Consider the following 22,240-nt stretch of genomic DNA (forward strand, 5'->3'; position numbering starts at 1 on the left):
TAGACTACTTTAACATGTTCTATCTGGGTTTGCTATTGATGACTACCCAGATGACATCTGAGGGGCTAGACCAGGTACCTTTCTGGCGGAGCACAGATCTCAGCTACCTGTCCTAAAGGATTTGTCTGAAAGACCTGGAACTCTGTCTATTGAATGCGGCAGGGTGATGTGATTAATGGATTAGTAGCAAATCTAGGCACAGCAAGTCTGGATTTACAGGAAGGGCTGTCACTCCATGGAAGTGCAGAAATCCCAGTTTCAATCCCTGGCATCACCAGTTAAGAGAACTCTGCTAGCAGAGCTGGCAAAAACCTTTGCACGAGGCTCAGGTGGGGTGCTGCTGTCTGCCAGAGTAAACAGTATTGGACTAGTGGGACCAGGGGTCAGTGTCTGACAGTGTGAAGCAACTTCATGAGCTCACCTGTTATGAAGATGCAAGTCAGTCCAATCAGGATCCTCAGAAAGTCATTGATGCTTATCAGGGCCCTGGGAATAAGTGATGTAGCAGGGAATCTGGGAATTATGGGAGCAGGCTTTGGGCACTCATGGTGTGACTTGATTTGTGACACCTGCAGCTACAGCAGGTATAAGCTGTCTGCTTTCATCAGTCAGGACTCCACTGGATATATCTCTCTGTGTGTAACTCCTCCCCACCCCTAGAGCTGACTGCTGATGCTTGAGGCACATCCATCTATACTGTTTGTTGGGTTGGCCTGGCACTGCAACATTATGCTTATGGATGCAGTAAAAGAAAGAGACACCAGCCGCAGCCCCCTTCTCTCTGGGATTTTTCAGTAATGCAGGAATGTTATTTAGTGCAAAGAGAGAAACACACTGTACACACAAAGGACCATTCTGGGTTCTCTTCCCTCCCCCCCTTTTTTCTCCCGAGGGGGACTGATCACACAAATTGACCCTGTGGACATACAGATAGATGGTTGACTGTAATACTTGTGTCACATGTTCCTTTGAATACAGTCAGGGTGAGGAGCAAATCCTCTACTGTGCATATTGGATCTCTTGCTGGATGAGTGTGTGTGAAAGGACTCTTGAGACACCTGGAGCCATGGGTGTGTGTGTGCACCTTGCTGTGGCACGTAAAACCACCTCCATTCTGGTACACTGTGGTCAGGATGGCTGGTGCATAGATGGCCCTTTCCAGCTGGTACAGCTCTCCTTTTAGATTTGGGAAAGACCCAGACTAATTTGACCATGGCAGCCTCACGTGCTGACTAGGTCTGTGACAGCTGCAATCTATAAGGCAGCGACTGATGCTCATCAGTTCTGGCTTCGTTATCGGAGTGGTGGTTTTCTGTGTGTCCAGGCCATTTTCAGTTACATTCAGCTACGGGAATTGTCTTCCATAGTCTGATGGAGTGCTGTCCAGATATGGCTGTACCCAGGGCTTTTCCCCTCCCACAACCGGAACTAAGCGGAACTCTGTTCCGGCACCTCAGAGGTGGGCACCATTGCCACTGTAAGAGTTCCAGCACCTCCTTTTCTAGAAAAAATAGCACTGGCTGTACCACCAATCTGAAAACTAGACTCTAGAAGGAAGTGTATGGAGAAGCAAGGAAAGTTTACACCGCTTTCAAATCTAGGTAACCCCCCCCCCCGGGGGGGGACCACCCTAACTTTATGTGCCCCCAGCAGGCAGGGACTCAGCCTTGTGAATCATATTAAGTCCTTTTATTCTGTTTTCCACAGAAATACCTTGTAGGGCAACTTCCCATACGGAATCACAATACATGAGGTGGTACACTGAAATACTACAAGTTCTCACAGAGCACAGCAGGACACACACATCATTTACAATGTTCAGATAAAGGATTTAGGTCATTGCACTTACAACTGTAAACTTCTTCTTTTGTTTGATGGGTGGTGGTTGGTATTTTTTAAAATAATTTTTATACAGAACCCCTCCTGCCTCCAAGATAATAAAAATAAAAAAGAATAAGGGAACAACTCAAGATACATGGGAGGCAGGGCGAGGGCATGAAAGGTACATGTCATGTGACAGCCACAACAACTCTACAAGACTCTGCTATGCTTTGCAAGAAGAGGAACAGTCCAAAGGAGCCAGTCACAAACACCAGGCTTTGTTTGTTGATCTTTTGTACACAAAAGCAAGAGTTGGCAGGTGTGCTGGTTGGTGAGATGGAGCCCCCGAAAAGGGGCCTGTGAGTTGTTGTTTTTCTTTTTTTTTTCTTCATACCACATGAGATTTTTAATTTAGTTTTATTATTTTACACACTGTACAAATATTTACAATGGAAGGGAGGGAGGGAGGTTGTAGCAGCCACTGTTGAGAAAACCTGTAGGGGACACAAATTCAACCTAGAGCCCTGAAGAAGCATCCTCAGATTTTGCACTTGTCATTGTGGGTAATCCTTTGTATATTTTTGGGGGTGGGGGGACAGGGGAGGCCTGAGTGGCAGGGAAGGAGCTGGGTGGAGAAACTTGCAGTTGTTACTATCAAATGCCTTGTTTGACTCAAGTTGGAAGCAAATCTCCATTTTGGGAGTCTCTACCCCAGCTTGCCATCCTAGCTGAAGCAGCTGCCAAGAACATATGCTTACCAACCAAGCCTTCTATCCTGGATGTAGGTCCACTATGAGTAGCTGCCACCCCTTCTACTTGGAATTATTTCCAGTTTGTCTATCATCAGAAAGATCCATGAACACCATAACTGCTATGGTGGCCACAACTCCAAGATGAACCAAACAGGTATGCAGACTGCTGCCAAAACTGGGTCTTTACAATGGGTGATTGCCAACAAGGTGAGTGTGCAGTTTCCTTGCCCATGGAAAACTCAACTAGCCTTCTCTGAAGCTAAGGTGATATTTTCTGGTCTCCTCCAATGAGACAGCACAGTGAGGTAGGGCCCAAGTACCTGCTTATGCTTTTATTAGTAGAGTAACCAATTCAACAGTGCAAGGAATTCAAGAGGCAGCCAGCTTGAAAGCATGGCCTCTGCCTTTATCTCCTAGATGAATTTCCATGTCCTAAGCCAACTGCTATATCAAATGATTGGCCTTTGTTCTACAAAGCATTCCACGCTGGTAAAATACCCTGGCTTGGCTACTTTAGAAGACAGCCTCTAGTCTACATACATATGATAACTTTCCCCACCTTGTAATCCATGGGAAGGAATAACTTAAGGCTTAGAGGTCACTCAATGGTACCAGAGCAGGAGGGGAAGATAGTGCCAAAGGTTGTGTAGGCAGTATATCTGCATCTTCACTGAGAAGCTGGGTTCTTAGCAAACAGCTGAACTACCATCAAGAGACCTTCCTACTAATATTTTTAGACTTGCAACTCAACATCATGTCTGCACCAGACCCATTCGGGTATCAGGTGCAGTTGCATTGCCCGTGTAGCTTCTACCCTGTAGACTTTGACCCTGGTCCCCTTCATCCATCCACACAGCTGGTGGGGATGACTGTGTCTCCCTCAGGCAGACACTGGTTCTCATTGCATAGGTGTCTCAGGCAAAAAGGGACCTGCCTTTTCTAAGGCTTTTGGCCAGATCTCTAGTTGGGCACCATAGTGACAAACTAGGAGCACAGGCAATTGCTGTGTGAATGTGCTCTCTAAGATGACAAGGAGAGGCCACTGCTGGCCAAAGACATTGCAAAGTGTGAGTCTTCCCTAAGTGCACTCCATGGGAACCATGCAAGCATGTCTGCCTTTACAGTTTTTCTTATAGTGTCACAGTCCTCTTTTCTTTTTAGCTAGAAGATGAACCACACTATATGCTAGCTGTTCACATGAGTCTCTTGTAACATTAAGGCTTATATCAAAATAATGCAGACCTGGATTAATTACTGTAGAGAGCTCATGTGATTCCAACCCCCAGCTGCCTAAGGGCCACAGCATACATTCCTTTTTCAGCATGCTCCTTTTTTAGCGCTCACATAAAATAGGAAAGCGTGAAAGCATGAAACACATTTGCAAGTGTGTTTTAAGTATCAAATAGACCAGGAATACGAGTCAGAGAGTCCTGGTGAGCTGCCTCTCCTTGAGTGTCCAGTTGGTACCCAGGTTTGCCTCTGCAAAAGGGGTGACGTGGCCCTTAGACTCACTGATCTGTCAGGTTCTCTTAAAAACATCACAAACTTCTGTGTTTGCAAGAACCTCTCGTGTAAGAGAGGTAGTTGCCTCTTAACCTTTCTCCTTCTCCTCTGTCAGAAAAAGCTCATACAGTTTTGTTCCAATTTTTGCAGAGCTCTGCCTTTGAGTCTAACCATGAGGAAAAGGCCCTGCACCATCATTGCACCAAGGGTGCTCGGTATGGCAGAAGTGAGTTGAAACGGTCTCTATTCTGGAACCTACTTCAGCTTAAACTGCACCGCTCAGTGGCTGTCAGCCTCCCATTGTCAGGAGCTGCTGTTTAGTAGGTCTTTATTCATTAACATTGTGCTTGTGGGAACAGCAAACACCACTGCTGTTTCCCAGGTTCTGAACTTAGGGGAGGGGAATAAGGTGCTTTCTTTGCACTAGCCGATGCCACACTGCTCAAATTGTCCATGCAGAATTTATTGGGGTAACTGAGTCTTGAAACACCTCCCCCAGCCTGTGGTGCTCTCGAACCAAGATAGAATTTGGGCTTAATATTTTTTTGGCCAGGAGGAATGTGCTTCAGGTCTCAAGAAAGCCCAGGAAGCCCCTTGAACTGGACACTAATGGCTACTCCAGGGAAGGATGTGGCAAAGGACCAAGGGTTAATGGAGTTCCACAGGACACATCTGGTGTTACATTCTGCAGGATAATTATGCTTCATGGTGTCACTGACAGGCCTTCAATAACAAGTGCATAAATCTGCTAATGGCATTCAGAAGTGATGATGAACCAACTGGAGAGAGAGAGAGAGAAAAAAAAAAACCTCAAGCAAAGAACGGCAAGCATTCTAAATAGATGAAACCGTGCAGAGAAGTAGCAAGCCATGCTCTACAACAGACAGAGACAGTCACCGGCTCTATGGCTACCCTTTGGCAAAAGTGTCCCTCGGATGGGTCAAGCATGCCACTAATTGAAAACTTCATACGCACAGGTGTTCGATATAAAGATACCTATCCAGTTTCTCAATAGCACATTTGCAATTAAATCCTTATACATAACATTGAACTTATTAAATATTAACAGTTGTTTTTTTAAACTTTTTTTTGTTTTGTTATTTCATTGCATAGAACATTAGACATGAGAATCATTTTGCTGTTACCCACGGTGAATGGAAGCTCCTATGGGTCACACCAATGAATTGTTGCTCTTGAGCATGCTCAGTGTGGACGAGAGACGGGCAGGAAACAGACAGCGCAGACAAATGGGAGCCAGAGCATCCATACACTTGCTGGATTCTTTACAGCAAAGGAAAAGAGGAGCCGTTTCACAGGGTTTTCTATCGGCTCTCACGGGTAACAGTGCCAGGAGGTTCAGCAACATCCTGCCCCCAGGGAGCTCCTCCATCGTTCTGAGCATGCCCACTGGTAATGGCTTAAGAAGGACTTGAATTGCACAGTAGTAGTAGGAAGGAGGATGGCAGAGGCAAGCTCTCCTGATCTCATCACACTGGATTGTGCTCTTTTTTGTAGCCTTCTGCACTCTATTGCTTCTACCGACAACAGTCCATGTGCTAACGCAGGACAAAGCAAAGAGGAAAAACAGTATGTTCGATACAAAGTAAAAAACAAAAACTGAGAACAAAAAAGAACCTCACAAAAAAACAAAATTTAAAATAAATCCAAACCCCCAGTTGCTGGGTGCTGATGAGGTATACGCATAAATAAAAGTGGAATGATTAAGGCTGTTTTTGAAATAAAAATAATCCCCAGGCATACATAAAACAATGCACAACACTAACAACGGAAAGCACTGCCATTTGAATGCTTTAGAATGGCTTCAGGATGGCTTTGGGGTGGCTGATAGACATGCCTGGCCAGCATTTGCTTCAGTCAATAGTCAGCCAGTTTGCACTGCCTTTCAGAGTCCTATGGCCTCTTATCTCAGTGGTGAAACAGTGTTAGGTCCTAGTCGAAGTTCTCTTCATCCCATGCTTTCCATTGCAGGGAGGATGAGAGGGAACAAACACTGTGCAGGCGGAGCGACCGACGGGGCAAACTGGAATGTGAAGAGCAGAGCCTCCAGCTCCCAGCCCTCGACTCAAGCACATCTTGGAGAGTGGGAAAAACCTATGAAGATTCTAGAGTTAAAATTCAGTAAGAGAGAAAACTCTGCGTATAATCTCAAGAAAGGGCCATGGCTCCCAACATTAGACCTTAGGCACAAATGGAACCACCGCAGTGAGTAGTCTCTGGAGCCCCAGACATCCCCTCCAGGATCAGGGAAGTGGCCAGTCTGTGTGACAAGCTGGGACCGGGCCATGTTCTGTAAACGTCTTTTATGTACATCTTCTCAGACTAAGCGTCTGCCTTCACCCCTTGGGGCTCATGCAACGAACACCGTGGAGTTGACAGCAGGCGGCTTCTGAAAGCCTTTTGCGACAGTTGGCTCAGATGTCCTCAAGGAGCTTCTTATGGGATCCAATGGCAAATGTCTCCGTAAAGATCTCTCCCGCCTTCCTTCTCGCAGCCTAGTGGTTTTCCATGGTTTCAAAAGCTTGATGAGACAAAAGAGAGAATCAGAAATATTATATTTACAAGAGGTCATCATTCACAGAAACACAATTTCTTGCCATGCCATAGTTTGGCACAAATTTTCCTGATCCTCTCTGGATATTCACTCACAGCACCACCTGAGAAAGCTCTGCTGTACTGTACTGTTTATGGCTGCAGTGTGCCTCTCTCATTTCTCAAAACCAAAGCACAAAAGCAACCCAAAGAACTAGCCAGAAAAGACCACCAATCAAAGAGCATGAACAGTTTACATAATGACATCAGCTGCCCACGCTTACTGAGATGCAACTGTTTCATACTGGGGTTGTCTAAAACTGAGGATTGAAAGAGCCAGCACTTTCCCCAAAGAGATTTGTTGTTTGTTTTCACCTCGCCACTCAAACCCGGGGGCAGACCTGGCTCACACTGCAATGTACAGACTGAGGCAGCAAGTGTAAGAAGCTACCCACTTACCTCAGCTGGGATAAGTTCAATTTCCCCCTCAAATCAAAAAGCATGCAGTCCTTTCAGTGAGCTCTCTAAAATGGACAAAAACACAGACAGGGCCATGAAAGGAGATAGTGCTGTAAGTGGCAAAGCTCTGAGCACACCCAGGGGATGGAATCAGCTGGACAAAAATATTCTCTCTCTGCTTGTGGCTCAGGGCTGTGGCCCCGGGGCCTAGGCAGGCTTGTGCTGCTACCCACATTCTGAAGCTGCCATGGGTCTCTCTGCCTCTTCCCCTCATTTCAACTCTTCCCAAGGTAAGAGTGTTCTGCATATGGCACACTGGCTTTCCTGGTGGAACTTAGCACAGCAATGCACAAAACAGGCTCTTTCCCCTCCCGCTTCCAGATGAGCTGCTGTGTTCTATTGATAGAGCAAAGAGAAAGGATTGTTGTCTGCTGCCTGCAGTGAGAGGACTGCTAATAACAGCTGCTTTCCCCAAAACAGTCACTGCAATATTGTGCTGAGCGAAGCGGTATTTCTTAGTCAAAATAAGCAGCAAAGAGCAAATATCCTCACTCACGTCTTCTTCTTATGCCCCCCGTTATCCATTTTACATCTGGATTGCTGGTCTGGGGGCTTAATTCTTTAAGGCTGTGGCTGATAGAATAAATTTTATGCCACAGCAAAACCATTTTGATGCCTTACCATTACAGACAACAGAGTTGGGACACATTTCTACAGTTGGTTCCGGACAATCTATTTATTGCCCACTCATCCTGATTTGTTTGCACAGCGTTTGCGGGGACAACACCAGTTATTTATGGAGCACCCATACTGATTTGTTTGCAGGGAGGTTATATGACATTGTGCCAACTACGTGTTATCCCACACCTTAATTTTCTTGCTTCCTCTATCACAGTAGCAGAGTTCACCCAGTGGGGCGCAGCTGCGACATCCTGGCAGGTGTGTCACTGCTGCTTAATGTGAGGAGGAAGAAGGGGAAGGAGGGATGGCGGGGAGGCTGGTGTGGCATGGCTGCCGTGGCAGGAGCAAAGGAATAGCCCCATTGTTGAGCACACACCATCCTGGCCTCCCTCTTGCCTAGTCCCTCTCGCTCCTGGTTAAGCAGCAGAGGCACTGCTGCAAGGAAGTTAGCGTTGCAACTCTGCTGTAGCAGGAGACCTGCTGTTTTGCTCCATCATGCTTTATCATCTCTTTTTCCCTGCCACTGCTGTCCCCAGACATGCTGTCCTCTGTGTCTAGAACATCTTCCCGCTGTATATAAGAGTATTTAGTGCCTCAGCCTGCTTTAAGCCCTTCTTCTTTGGAATCGTAGTGTAGAGTTGGAAGGGGCCCCGAGCGTCATCTAGTCCAATGCAGGAATGTCAGCTAAAGCATCGTGACCAATGGCCACCCAACCTCTGCTTAAAAACCTCTAAGGGAGGAGATTCCTTTAACAAGGCATTTCCCAAACTCAGATGGTTAAGAGCAGGTTTCCTCAACCTTGGCCCTCCAGATGTTTTGAGACTACAATTCCCATCATCCCTGACCACTGGTCCTGCTAGCTAGGGATCATGGGAGTTGTAGGCCAAAAAAACATCTGGAGGGCTGAGTTTGAGAAAGCCTGGTTAAGAGTGTGGTGCTGATAACGCCAATGCTGCAGTTTGGTCCCCCGTTAAGGGCCAGCTGCATATTCCTGCATTCAGGACTAGATGATCCTCAGGATCCCCTCCAACTCTATGATTCTTTGAAACCATCCTAGCCACACCGACCTGCACCTTCATTTCCTCCTCCGTGTCAGTCCCTGCCCTCCCCTGCCCCCACTAGCTATATCCACCTAATACAGACTATAAGAAGTCTGAATGGGGACTGTCTCTTTTCTTTAAGTCTGTACAGTGTGTAGCATGCTGTGGTCATTAAACAAACATTTAGCAGCAACAGGATATACTCTTGACTGGAAGTGGCATGGCTTACCTAAACTATCAGGCAAATTGCCATAAGCTAAGCAGGATATCATATGACTAGGTAAAAGAAATATCTCCTCTGGGCTTTGTATCTTGGGGGCCATCTCTGAGCCTTGATGAAAGCCAAGTATCTGATCTCATCCACACCCTCAGAAGAATGTAGGAATGGAGGCAACGAGGTGACACTCACTGTTATACCCAGAGTCTGGTGCGGCAGACTGAATTCCAATGGATTCTTCATAGGTTTTTCCAGTGCAATGATGAGATCTCCATTTATTCTCCCAAACTCCTGCCGGGGTGATGGAGAGACACACATAAGAAAAAGATATGGCTATTAGGAAAGAATCATATACATGTGCAGAAAAAAAGAAAAATGTCAGAGTAACTGAAGGGGGCGCTTGGATTAACCGAGCACTAGGTTAGCTCTGATGTTAGGGTGCTGCAGCAATGAAAGGTGCCTGTTGAGGAACAGAAGTTGAACCAAGCTATTAAACAGGAAATTATGCCAGGACCTCTCTGGATTGCAATGGCCAGAGAAGATGAAATGTATCAGGAGTTTTGCTTGGCAGCTGTAATGTCATTGGGGGTTGTGTATATATACTTTGTTGGAAGCCACCCAGAGTGGCTGGGACAGCCCAGTCAGATGTGTGGGGTACAAGAAATAAATTATTATTACCACAACAAAAAGCGACTCACCCAGCGATGTTCTCTCACCAAAATGATGTGAATTTCTTGCCAAAAGCTGACACAGCTATGGGAGTAAAGATAAGAGAAATAAATGCCATCAGCATATGTGGTACCGAAGACTGGCTGCATCTTTCCCCCACTCACCTCTTTTCCACTGGATCTTCAGTTTTTAGGGCCCTTCTTCTATTTCACAAGAGCCCCTCCTCCATATTATCAGCCTTCACATTGCCAGCCCTGTTATCACCCTCTGTCCCCACATCTCTGTTTGTGACACAGGAAGGGACTATGGCTACATGCTTTGCATATAGAAGGAAATTCACTTCCTGGCATTTCAAGTAAAAAAGGAACTCCCAAAAGAAGGGTTGGCCTGAGCTGATGGAAAGCTGCTGCTGGCCACTGGGATAAGGCAATTCTATTTTAGCCCTTAGTGATCCTCATCATCAAGTGAGCACTTATGGCCTGCCGTGTTGATGGTCTGCTATGCTAACGTGGCTTTTTCCTTCGGTGTTCTACCACCCAATCCCCATTTTCTTTGTTTTGATTTCGTCTTCACAGCTTTTACTTTTCTTGCTGGCTTCTTATTTCTTGTATTCTCACATAGGTGTAAACTAGAACAAAGGGCTGTGGTACAGCAGCAGAGCATCTGCTGTGAGTGCAGAAGGTACCACGTTCAGATTTCTGCCTGCTCCGGAGAGGCCTGAGGGAGACTCCTGCCTGAAATCCCAGAGAGCCACTACCAGTCAGTGTAGATAATACTGAGCTAGACAGACCAGTGGTCTGAATTAGCAGTTGCCCTGTAGTTCTGCCATTTGTCCTGCAGGAAGTGTTGAACAAATCCACCTGTGCAAGCATGAAGACAGGTGAGATGTCTCCAGGAGCAAATCCCGCGTGCTTTGACACGGGGCATCCAAGAAAGATGCCTCTGAAACCTCTCACCTTCTGTCAATTTGCCTGCTTGTTCTGCTGCCCCTCCTGGCAGGATTTTGGAGAAGACGCTCTCTCCCTCAGCTCCTGGCAGTCCAGTCGCTGCCCCTGCAGAAGTGGGAGCACCTGCTGGTTTGGAACCTATCTTAATGCCTGTTGGAGAGAAAGAAATTGATTTGTATGGATTTATTTAGCTGCATATATGCATTTATTTAAATATATATCCTCCCATATCACCAAGGGTAGGTCCAACTGGCAATTTGCATATACCCCCTGCCCCACATTCATAGGCCATAACCAATCTCTGTCTAACCGCCTTCACCAGAAAATGATGGCCACACTATTTCTAAGTGTGTTAACCAAGATGCACAATGTGTTGGTGAGATATCAGTATGACAGGCAAAAGAAACGACTAAAACTTCTTGGTGAAAAAAGTATTTTAAATTGGAGCTGAATGATGAGACAACTCAACTTACAGTCATTTCCCCAATTGGTTAATGAGACAGGAGTGGGAAGCCTTTTATTTTTGACAGCTATGCAAAGCGAACCTATTGTACCCTACGTGGAATGAAGCTGGAGGCTGCTTTTGGGCATTCTACTTGGGTTTATCTTTTCTATGACATACAGAATACTAGTTTCAAGTGAATTAATTCTACGCTGACTGGCCTACAGTCTGGGTCCAACCATGGCTAAATGACCTAAAGCATTTGCCTTCTTAATCTCGGGTAGGACATTCCCCCCCCCACCCATAGTAAATGGTCTTGGAACTCCCTTTGACTCCAATCTAATCGTCCCTCAGAGAGATCTGAGCCTACTGAACTACTGCCGCTGCCTCCCTTTTTAAGGAAAACACATACAATTGCAGGTGCTGGAAAGGAGCTACTGACCTCCTGCTGCTGCTCCCAGTGGCTGTGTTTGGGGTGCTTTCCCCACCTGTGGCACTTTTGTGGTAGGTTTGGATGCATCCATCTGCTCTGCTTTAGACTGTAATATAGCAAACAGTGATTTGTGTATTTATTTAATGCAAATGAGAATGAATAATGGTAAAATAAAGCCCATCTCCTGGGGTCTTTCTCTTAGCCTTCTTCCTAGAGTTTAACTGCCAGGTCATCCTGGCTGTCTCACAGCAATCCTTATCCACCCACCCTATTCTCCACCAGATACTCCCCACCCTCTAGGATTCCTGAGGTACTGCCTGTGATCTCTATCAAGAAAGCTACATATAAAGCTCCTATAAAGGCCATTCCCTTAAGTGCATTCCTTTCCTTTCCTTTCCTCTCCCCTCTTCTTTGTCTGTGTCCGAACTGCCCCCTCTATAACTTACTGCAGCCTATTGTTAGTTCCATGAACCACTACTCTGCTGGGAAGACTCCATTCTCCACAGCGACCTAGTCAGTCCACAAATGCACATTTCCTTGCTTTGACATTCTAAGGTGAGGCAATCCCAGCGCGACTCCTGTACTACAGAACAGGCCATCGCTTAGCCCAGCCCTCTCACCTGACGTGGGGCAAAACAAGCTGTCGTCAGCTCTGAGGGACCTACTGTATAACTGACCCTGAGCAAAGGCACGTAGGTACTTACTGGTCCCGCTGGATGAGTGCCAGGTTGTGCTTGGAGGGCAGACTGGGGTTTGCCTGCTGGCTGGGCTTGGCCAGGCTGTTGTTGGGCTGGCCGTGAGGAGGGCTGGGCTTGGGTTCCTGCTGGCGGTGGCTGCTGCTGCTGCTGCTGCACCCTAGCTTGCTGTTGCTGTTGCTGAGAAGGTTGTTGCGAGGGAGCTGCTTGCTGCTGCTGCTGCTGCTGCTGTCTGCTCGACGGCTGCTGCTGCCTGGATGACGGCTGCTGCTGCTGCTGCTGCCCAACTTGCTGCTGCCTCGCTTGCTGCTGCTGTTGGTGCGAAAGAGGCTCCGATTTTGGCTGCTGAGATGGCGGCCCATGTTGCACCTGCCTCTGCGATTTTTGGGACTCTGAGGTATGATGGTAGCCCGACGGCTGCCGAGACTGCTGGGAGTACTCTGAGGAGCTGGAAGGATAACCTGGCTGCGCTCTTATATCGGCCTGCTGAGCCTTCTTCTGGGAAGAGGGCTGCCCATGTCCGCGTGACTCGTGGCGGCCAGCATCTCTGGGATGTTGCCTGGATGACCTCTTTGGCAGGTCATCGGTGGAGTGCCGGGAGGAGGACGAATGCCTCCCGTAGTCTCCATGGTGCCTGTGTTCTTTGGAAGAGGAGTGTCGCGGGTGAGAGTAGTCATCGTGATGCCACATGTCTTCATCCGGGGGCTCGTCATAGTCGTGATAGGTGTGCTTAACTGGACCCCTCCTTTGGGAGGATGAGGAGTGGCCACCATAATGCCTCATCCTCTCCGAACGAGGTTCCCTCGGCTTATCAAACCAGTCTGTCTCCTCCTGACCCAAGTGATAGGCTTCAGAAACCAAAAACAAATCACAGTCAATCCCCTCATCCACAGTTGGGAATGTACCCCAGGATGAAGCCATGCAATGGATTAAAAGAAAGCAAGGAACCGATCGCATGCACACAGGATATGCCACAGTAGCCGCTTGGGAAATAGATATCTATAAATAAAGAGGAATCATAGCACAGTATCACACTGAACAAGCAGTGAGCAGAGCACCAGTAGGACATGCAGAGTGCAGCATGCTAACACAGAACCACCAAAACAGAAAGCAAAACGCGGGAGAAAGGCACCTGGCAAGGAAACGGAGGCTGTGGTATTGTCCTTGCAAATATGACCCGCTTGGGCATGCTCTGGGGTTAAGTTACCACAGGTAGCCATTACCTTCACTGTCTGAAACAACACAGTGTGAATCATCCATGATGTAACCTTCCTCATGCTTGTAAGAGTGGGTTCTTGGCACATCTTTGATATGTTCTTGTACATCAGGCAATGAGTGACTGGAGCAGAACTGAGAGCAGCTGTCCCCAGCAGACTGAGGGAGAGGCCCACCCGAGGACCGCGATACGCCCATGGACTTCCCCAAAGGACTGATGGGGCTCTCTTCTTCTGAGGTTTGTGTGCGAATTGGAGGTCGCCCGCGACTTTGACTCATGCTAAGGGAAGAAGGTTTGGAACTGCCTCTCTGAGGCCTCTCCATGCTCTCTCTCTCGTAGGACCTGCTCCTGATCTCGCGGCTCGACATTCTCTCTGACACATAGCCAGACGATCTTGATCGCCCGCCACTGTATGCCCTGTCATCTTCTTCCATCGTATCCCTGGCAGACCCACCATAGTACTTCTGCTGTTCATATACATTCTTTTTGAGGCCGTATGTGATGTCGTCTTGCATCTTCTTTGCTCTGGATGCCACACTGCTGCTGCTGACTGATGTGGTTGCTGGGTAAGAGGCCAGGTCTGATTCCACATCTCTCGCTTCTTCTATAGGGGAGAATTTTGAGATCTTCTGCTCCATACCTTGTTTCCGATGCTTGCTGCGTTTGGAAGAGATGACAGCTGGGGCCAAGTTTTTGGAAGAGTGCTTCTGCACTCCCATGGTGGACCCAGGCTTGTCTGGGCGAGTGGAGTGCCTGTAATCACTGTCCCCATAGTAGTAGGAGCCGGAGCTACCCGACATCCTCCCATTGCTCTCTGGGCCCCTATGGTAGCCTCTCCCACGATGGTCAGGGCCGTGGTGATCATACATGTCCTCCTCTGACTCTTCTCCCTTTGGATAGCAACAAGGCCTGCTGGAGACATCTGTGTCTGTGAAGTCACTCTTTTCTTTCATATATCGCCCATTGCTGCTCTGCAACTGCGAATCTCCTTTTTGGCCCTCTGCTGAGCTGCTTTCTTTGGTTAGTTCACTGATGTCATCAATCATTACATAGTTCCGAGGAATGTTCTGCTCCAGGTTGGTGTAGAGGGAGTCAGAGGAATAGCTGGTCGAGGGACTTTGAGCTACACCGCTCCTGTCCACCAGCCTTCCTTCTGGCGGCTTGTACTGGTCGTAGCTGCTAGTCACAGTTGTGGTGCTGTACGTCACTTCTGGAGTTGCGGCTGAGATGACCACAGTGGGGTTGCCTATTACTTCATAATTGGTGGGCATCTTCTGCTCGAGATCAGCTAGCGATGTCTGCCGCGGTTTCTGGGAGGTGGTGTGTGTGTCCGCGTGGGTCTGGAAAAGAGTGCTCTGTGCTGGCTGCAGAGGTGTCTGACTGGGATAAGTGGTCTGTGCTTGGTAAGGTGGCCGGAAGCCTTGGTGACTTTGCAGAACCTGTTCAGACTGATACCCGGTGCTTGGAGTAAAGCTGTGACTCTGGTATGTCGTTTGGGAAGGGTAGGCCGGCATCTGGCTTGCTTGGAATCCGTTCTGCGCAGGGACATTGCTTGCTGAGGGGTAGTGTGGAGGCTGAAACCTTGCTTGCTGGAATGTGGCTGGGGCTGGTGGGGCAGCTTGTCCTGAGGAGTACTGATATGGGGCGTAAGAGGAGGCTGATGTGTACTGTGCACTGGAAAAGTCAGCGTACTGATTGGAAGGGGCAGTACTAGGCCTGGTCAGACTCTCATAGCCAGAGAGTCGTAGGTTGTTGAGCTCGCTGTCAGACATATAATCCCTGTTTTCCCCCAAGCATCTCAGGTAGGGATAGTCACGGACGTTCCGGTCCTTCAGCAAAGACTCTTTTCTCTGCGTAATCCCCAGTTCCAAGTACTTCAGTTTGGCATCAATCTCCTTTTCTTCTTCATCAAGCTCAGCCTGTTTCTTCCGCAGCTTTGTGGACTCATGCTCCACTAGCTTCAAGTCGCGGTCAATGTCTTTGAGGAGGCTGGCCTTCGTCACCTGAATGGCTGGCCCTGCCACTCCCTTCTGCATGAGGCCCGGCATGTACATCTGTGAGTGAGCTTGGCTGGCCAGAGGGAGATGAGCTTCTTCCGGTGGGGGGCTAGGCAGTGTCCGTTTCACTTTCCGAATGAGGGTGTTTGACTGCAGGGTTGAAATCTAGAAGGTAATGGGAAGCTTAATTTAGATAGCAGGTAACCATGTGTGTGAAAGAACACATTTCCATTTTTAGTTACCAGGTGGGTGTATTACTCAACAGTGGCCCACACTTCTGGGGTTCCTATCTTCTAAGACAGGCCCATTATATATATCTCATATTTTACCTCACCCTTTTCAAGCTCAAAGCGGTATAGATGATTCTCCCCCTCATTTAACCCCCCCCAACAATCCTCTTTGAGGTAGGTGAGGCTGAGAGAGAGTGACTGGCCCAAGTGAGCTTTGCCGAGTGGATAACTGAACGCTGGTCTCCCAGGTCCTAGTCCCACACTTTTAAATACTACACCACACTGGCTCTAATCTTGTGATGGAGACAAAGTGTAACCTTGCACATTAATGGTTGTTAAAACTCACCAGGACTCAGAAGCACTTGAGTCACAAGGATGCCGCATGCAGCCAGACCAATGAGGACAAGCGACAGGAATTTTAGTTCTTTATTAGCAAAGCACTTGGTTACATCAGCCGCTAAGGTGCAAGGGATATGCACACCCCTTCCTGCTAACTAGCTGCCTAGGAAATCTACCTCTGCAGAACGGTGCTCAATCTTGGAGAGTTGGAGCAACAGTGTGGCCCCGCCCCTTCCTGCTTTCTTACCTCTCACCCCTTCTCTGATGTGGTGTGTGGAAGCACCAGTTGCTCCCCTCACTTCAAGCCTCTCCTTGAGCAGAGATACAGCGGAGGTGGGGAGAGAGGGGATCTCAAAGGTCAGCTTCTGAGACCTCTTCCAGCTTTTCCTTCCTCCTTTCCCCGTCTCTGACTCCCCGGTTTCTTCCTCCTAACTCCCCTCGATCTCCTCAGAACCTCACAAATCACTGGCCCCTTCTGAGGGGTCCTCCCCACCACCACCCATAGCTGTCAACTTGCCCCTTTTCTTGTGAGGAATCCTATTCGGAATAAGGGAATTTCTCTTTAAAAAAGGCGAGCAGGGAGGGAGGGAGGCGGGGAGGGGGCCCCCCAGCTTGCTGTGAGCGACTCCTACTGGCGGCGGAGAGATCTCACCGCGTCCGTACAGTGCTCCAGCGGCGCCAGTGGCAAACCGCTATGTACAGCGCATGTGTGGCGTCGGTATGCACAGCAAATGCGTGCGACACAGTGCATGCATTGCATGTAGCGGTTTGCCGCTGTTGCCACCCAAGAGCCGTACGGATGGTGGCGGGATCTTCTGCTCGCGGCTGCAGCTGCAAGTAGAGGATCCTCCACATTTGGCTGCAGCGGCACGATGGCTGCTAGTGCTGACACACCCGGGCCAGGGTGGTAGGGCAAGCACCCCGCGGGGTGCCTTCTTGTCACCCCCTCGACAGGGAACACGGGGTGCACCGCCCCCCGTCCCCACCTTGCAATGCCACTGTTCAAGTGCGGCTTATATTCGGGCCAATATGGTAATGATTCTGCTTAATGATGCTTCACCCTCTCCATTACATTAAATTAAATTAGTTTAAGGAAATTGTATTTCTATGGAGGTTTTGAAATTTGGCAACGCCCTGGATTAGCATGTCCATGGCTCTTTCTGCTAAAGTACTCACTGGATATAGAGTACCAGCACTTCTTTTTATTTTATTCATTTGCAGCACATGGCAGCCATTTTGTGCTGGCACCCACAACGCTTTTATCAATATATGAGTAGAGGCGCCTCATTCTTTTACCCCCTCCCCCAAAAAAACACCCACTGAGAATGTCCAATTCAGGAAGCCTCTGGGTGGTTATCTTCAAAACTAAAATGTACAACTAAAATATACTGTATACAAATTCTCATGATTTGGGGCAGGTGTGTGGGGGACTGCTTCTTAATATTGGAAAGGCTAAATTGAATAATGATGTTAATGGCAATATTATACTATATGAATCACCAGTTACTGACACTGATCAAATGAGTTCTGAAAGAAGCAGGAATCAGCTTGAATATTTTTCTCTAATGAGCCAGAACAAAATCAACTCAGTCTGGTTCACAGATTTTTTTTTAAAAAAAATAAAAAAGTCAAAATAAAAATCTCTGCTTAGATTATCTTGGGAAGATTTCTGCTTTTGCAGGCAAATCAAGTTTCTAATAATGCAAAATTTGTCTGTCTGGGAAAGGCACCCTTATTTAGTCTGAAGGTGTAAATCCACTGTCTTTGAAGTTCAGATGATTCTGATATTTTTTTCTTATTTTGTTCGTTTGTTTGTTTTTTGGTCTTGCTTTTGCGGAAGCCCAAGCCAAACAGTATGTAAAATCCAGGTGGAAGGAAATCTCCCCAAAGGTCTTGCCACCTTGGCAGATCTTACATAACCAGTGGAAATATGAGACCCTAACAATGTTAGAGAACAACATTTTGCAGTGTTAGAGTATCTGAGGTCATGCAAGTAACATATTTTGAAATGACTATACAGAATCAGTAGGGCCCTAGAAAGAGATAGCTATCATGTAGATCTTGGAGGAGGGGTTAACAGCTATTCCATCAGTATCTCTGATTGGTCTCTAAGGGCCATGCAGCCTGCAGGTTTCCACTGGGCCAAGCAGAGAGGGCAAGGATGCCTTGCAGGCAAAATGTCATCTGTCTGACATGAAGACATTCTGATGAGCAGAAATATTAACAATTAGCTTTTGGGCAGTCAGAGATCATTTCATGAGTATTTTCATAGCAGCCAGTTTTCGTTTCTCATTGCTGAAAAATGAGAGCTGCTTTCCCACACAGGGCCTGCTGGCCCTAGGTCACCAGTGATGTCCCTGGGCAAGTGTCTCTAGCCTTCTTAGAAAGAAAGTTATGGGGTAAGATTTGCAGGTACCTTCTAAGTGATTTCTGTAAAATGAGAGTGGTGTGGCTACCTAGTATATTTTTGCTTTTTCCTGGGGAATGCTCCCTGTTGTTATTAGAGAGCAACAGCATCTGTCAGTGTTGGATCTCCATAATCAGGACCAGCAGAATGTAGCTGACTTTCCATGGCAAGAATAAGGTTGTCAGTGGTGGGCATCTAATTTTGTGTTATGGCACCCCTGCCTTCATGGCAGTCATTGTGAGACCTGGAACTCTCTGAAATTTCATAATGTGCCCACTAGTCCAAAAAGGTTGGTGACTTGTGCCCTGGAGGAATGGTGCAGTTTCACAAAAGCACAGTTTCTTGCTTCTCTATTGCTTTCAGCAGTCACCCTTCATTGCAGGGGAAAAACAGAAAGATAAATGATAAGATAGGGGATGCCAGTGTTTTGATGTAGCAGGCTTAACTTTAAACAACAAAAGAGTAGATAGATGCTCACTTTCATTTTTCTGGGATCTCACCAACCTGTTGATCTCCCAAAAATCTTTGTACAGGCACCAGACATAACTTGATCTTCATAAAGTTTCAGTATATATCAGGCTAACGTGGTCTTGCTATGTTTTGAGATTTTCAAGGCAGGTTTTAACCCGTGATTCCTTTATATCCTGAACCATCTAGAAGTATTGCACTTTTAACTAGTATTTTGACTCCCTTAGAGAAAGGGAGCAGAGAGGAAACAAGGGATACAGAGAATGATAAGGAAAGGAAAAAGTGTGAGAAAGGAAGAGAGGCTTACATAGTTCCACTGCTCTCTGCCTCACACCTATTCAATGCATTGGTAGCTTGTGATACTTACAGTGCACTTATAATGCAGCCATATTTAGCCTTCTCCCTTGCACTCCTGCATCGGGAGGACATGTCTCAACAGTCCATTTTGCAGCAACAGGGCTCACGACAAGCAGCATTTGGATTCCTACATCATCTTAGGTAATTGTCTTTTAAAAGCCATGCAACAGCTCCAGCAGCAATTGCAGAAGGGAGATTTCTGCCGCTGAAATTTGGGCAGCAAGTATCAGTGGGTATCAGCTGCTTCTTCCAGATTCTAGAGCTGACAAAGAACACTCTTGGACCCTAGTGTCATTGCTATCTTGGCCTGTCAAAGCAGCTGATTTTCAGGGATTTCTCTCACTCCTCAGCTGCAGGATGTCAATAGAGAAGGAGAGAGAATTGCGGCAGATCCTGCAGTAGCAGCTCCACGAAGAACTGAACAGCACATAAAACAGGCCACAGCTTTGAAGCCACACGCTGAAGAATGGGGAAATTTTTCCCTTTTTTACTGCATACAATTTGTAGTCGCCTAAACAGTAGCAGACTATACCTAGGTGAGTTCCACACATTCTCAGTGCATATGTCAATCAGAAGTGTTTATACTGTAGAGGTAGGTCTAGTGCTGGTGAAATCAACAGAATTTCAGTAGTGACCCAGGATAAATGACAGCGTGGAGGAGTCAAATGAATCTGCCAAGAGTTTGAGTCTGCATCATTTGTAAAATGTGTCATCTCTCATGTGTGTCTAACCCATTAAAGTACATCATGTAGTGCTGAGCTGAAGTGGAGGTGGTGGAGGAGAGCTGTGGAAGAAGCATGAAAATAATCTTGAAATGGAAATAAAGGGGAAGTTGTGGACCCTTTGAAATGATGGTTTTTGCATGAAAATATTTAATATCATGAACATTTTACACATCACTACCACTATGCATCCTCAGCTAGTAGCTGATACACAGAGAGGTACTAATCTTTTATTCTGTCAGCTAACAAACACAAGCTGTTCATCAAACAATAAATAACTATCCTGCAGTACTTGAAGTCCCAAGTGTAAAGCCTGAAGGCAAAAGCAAGATGAGAATAGTGTCAGAATACCAGAATGCCAATCATAATGTTATTGACGGAAGCAACCTAATAAATGAGGGGATTAGTTAAAAGGAAGTTGAAAGGGAGAGTCAGATGTCTTCAGAACACTTGGAAGCTAATGAAACATACTGTACTAGAAGCTCAGATAAAATCTATACAGCAGATTAGAAAGGAATAAACAAAGCCAGGAAGATGCCCACCTAGTTAATGAGCAGACTTCAAGGAAACAGTAAAAGGAAGAAGCTTTCTTTTAGAAAATGGATGCCTTGTCCAAATTGGGAAAACAAAAAGAGCTTAAACTCTGGTAAAACAAATGTAAAATGACAATAAACCAAGTGAATAAAATTTGAGGGAGATATTGTTCAAAACTATACAGCTTTATTTTGATCCTTTAGAATGAGGAAACTAGCCTGGGGAGCTGTCAGACTGTTAAGACAAAAGTGGTGTGAAAGAATTGCTGAATGAGAATAGGAAGATTACTGAGAAGCTGGATGAATTCACTGTGGAAGATACAGGAACTAGTATTCATTAGAGATGGCAAGAGATGAAGGTCTATGGCTAATTGACCACAAAAAAGTCACCAGATGCCACACACCCAATATGAAATCGTTGATCATCCAATTAAAATATGACCTTTGTCATTAAAACTGATTTCCTTAAAATAATGCTGTATCAACTTTTTAAAGCTGGCAGAAAATCAGGAAATTACAAATCTATTAGTCTAACCTTTGTTCATCATGTTCTCATGATAATTGGTTAAAAAAGAGGCATCATAAGACAGGAATAAACAAATTGACAGTATTCACAATGGACAGAAGTAAGCAGTGGAGTCCCTCAAGGATATGTATAGGAACCAATGCGATTTAACTTATTTACATCAGGTCAAGGAGTAAGTCGTAAGGTGGCCAAGTTTTTGGATGATATCAATCAGAATGGGGCTTGATGTAGAATGAAAAAAGCTCCTTAAGCAGGGAAAGGGATCCTACAGCCGACAGGCCAATCTTGGCCTACCAGGGGGTCCAATTTGACCTCCAATTTTCCCCAAAGCACTTCCACCTGCCAATCAGCTGATGGGCGAGGTTGAATTCTGCATTGGCTGTGCCCACCAGGTCCCCACAGGGAACTGGTATACAGTCAAAACAGCAGGATTTAACACCCCTCTCATCAGCTGATGAGCAGAGAGTTCAGTCCTGCTGGGTGGTACTTCCCTAGTGCATTTCCTGCGGGGAGTGTGCTGGCCAAGCTGACCTCTCCCTCACGGTTGAACTCTTGACAGAGTCCCTACTCCTGTCCTGAAGGGTGTCCGCAAACTGAGTGAATGGGCAAAAAATAATAGCAAGTTAGGTTAACTGAAAATGGAAAAGTGATAAACACCGAGAGAAAAAATTCCACCCACATATATGCCGGGTGGAAAACATCACTTCATTGTGAGGCATCAGTGATAAAAACAAATTTCATATAAAGGGTTGTTTACAAGATTCTAAATAATAAAGTGGTCAGTATTGTAATGGTTTGGTACAAAGCTGTAATACAACCGTATTTGAATATGTAAAGAATATTGTAGAGCTGGAGCAAATGCTGAAAGAGGGCACACAATGATGAGTGTATAGCACCTTCCCTACCATGAAAGGTTAAAGCAGTTGAGGCTTTTACAGGTGAACAAGAGGGATATTGTGGAAGTTGTACTGGAGAAAAACATTTTGAATGGTCTAGAGAAAATAACTAAAAAAAGAGATCCCTCCCCCTTCCTAACTAGAATTCAGGGTCACTATTTACATTAATTGGTGATAAGATTCAGGGCAGACAAAAGAAAGTACTTTTTCAAACAGCACGTAATGAGCTTATGGAATTTGTTGCCGCAAGATGTTGTGATGACTTTAAAAGAGGATTAGACAGGTTTACGGAGGATAAGGCTATCAACAGCTATCAGTCATGGTAAATAAATGGAACCTC

The 22,240-nt window shown here is 46.5% G+C and overlaps 1 protein-coding gene across 4 annotated transcripts in view; it reads right to left on the reverse strand.

Annotated features, from left to right (window-relative positions):
- Positions 1-1,674: 1,674 nt before the first annotated feature.
- BSN (bassoon presynaptic cytomatrix protein) overlaps positions 1,675-22,240 on the reverse strand; it is a 194,050-nt gene continuing 173,484 nt past the window's right edge. Inside the window, exons 6-13 of one of the 4 annotated variants that reach the window (XM_083603186.1) lie at positions 13,433-15,587; positions 12,219-13,057; positions 11,524-11,620; positions 10,649-10,789; positions 9,722-9,776; positions 9,216-9,311; positions 7,086-7,150; positions 1,675-6,615 (exon numbers count right to left, since the gene is read on the reverse strand). In XM_083603186.1, coding sequence (XP_083459312.1) covers positions 9,736-9,776; positions 10,649-10,789; positions 11,524-11,620; positions 12,219-13,057; positions 13,433-15,587 — 3,273 coding nt within the window. In that variant the 3' untranslated portion in view covers positions 1,675-6,615; positions 7,086-7,150; positions 9,216-9,311; positions 9,722-9,735. Of the gene's footprint in view, positions 6,616-7,085; positions 7,151-9,215; positions 9,315-9,721; positions 9,777-10,648; positions 10,790-11,523; positions 11,621-12,218; positions 13,058-13,432; positions 15,588-22,240 lie in introns of all 4 variants that reach the window. The other 3 variants (XM_083603184.1, XM_083603185.1, XM_083603183.1) reach the window with 3 other exon arrangements.

This window comes from Podarcis filfolensis, assembly GCF_964270895.1.
Source record: "Podarcis filfolensis genome assembly, chromosome: 2".
In the NCBI taxonomy this organism is placed as follows: Eukaryota; Metazoa; Chordata; class Lepidosauria; order Squamata; family Lacertidae; genus Podarcis; species Podarcis filfolensis.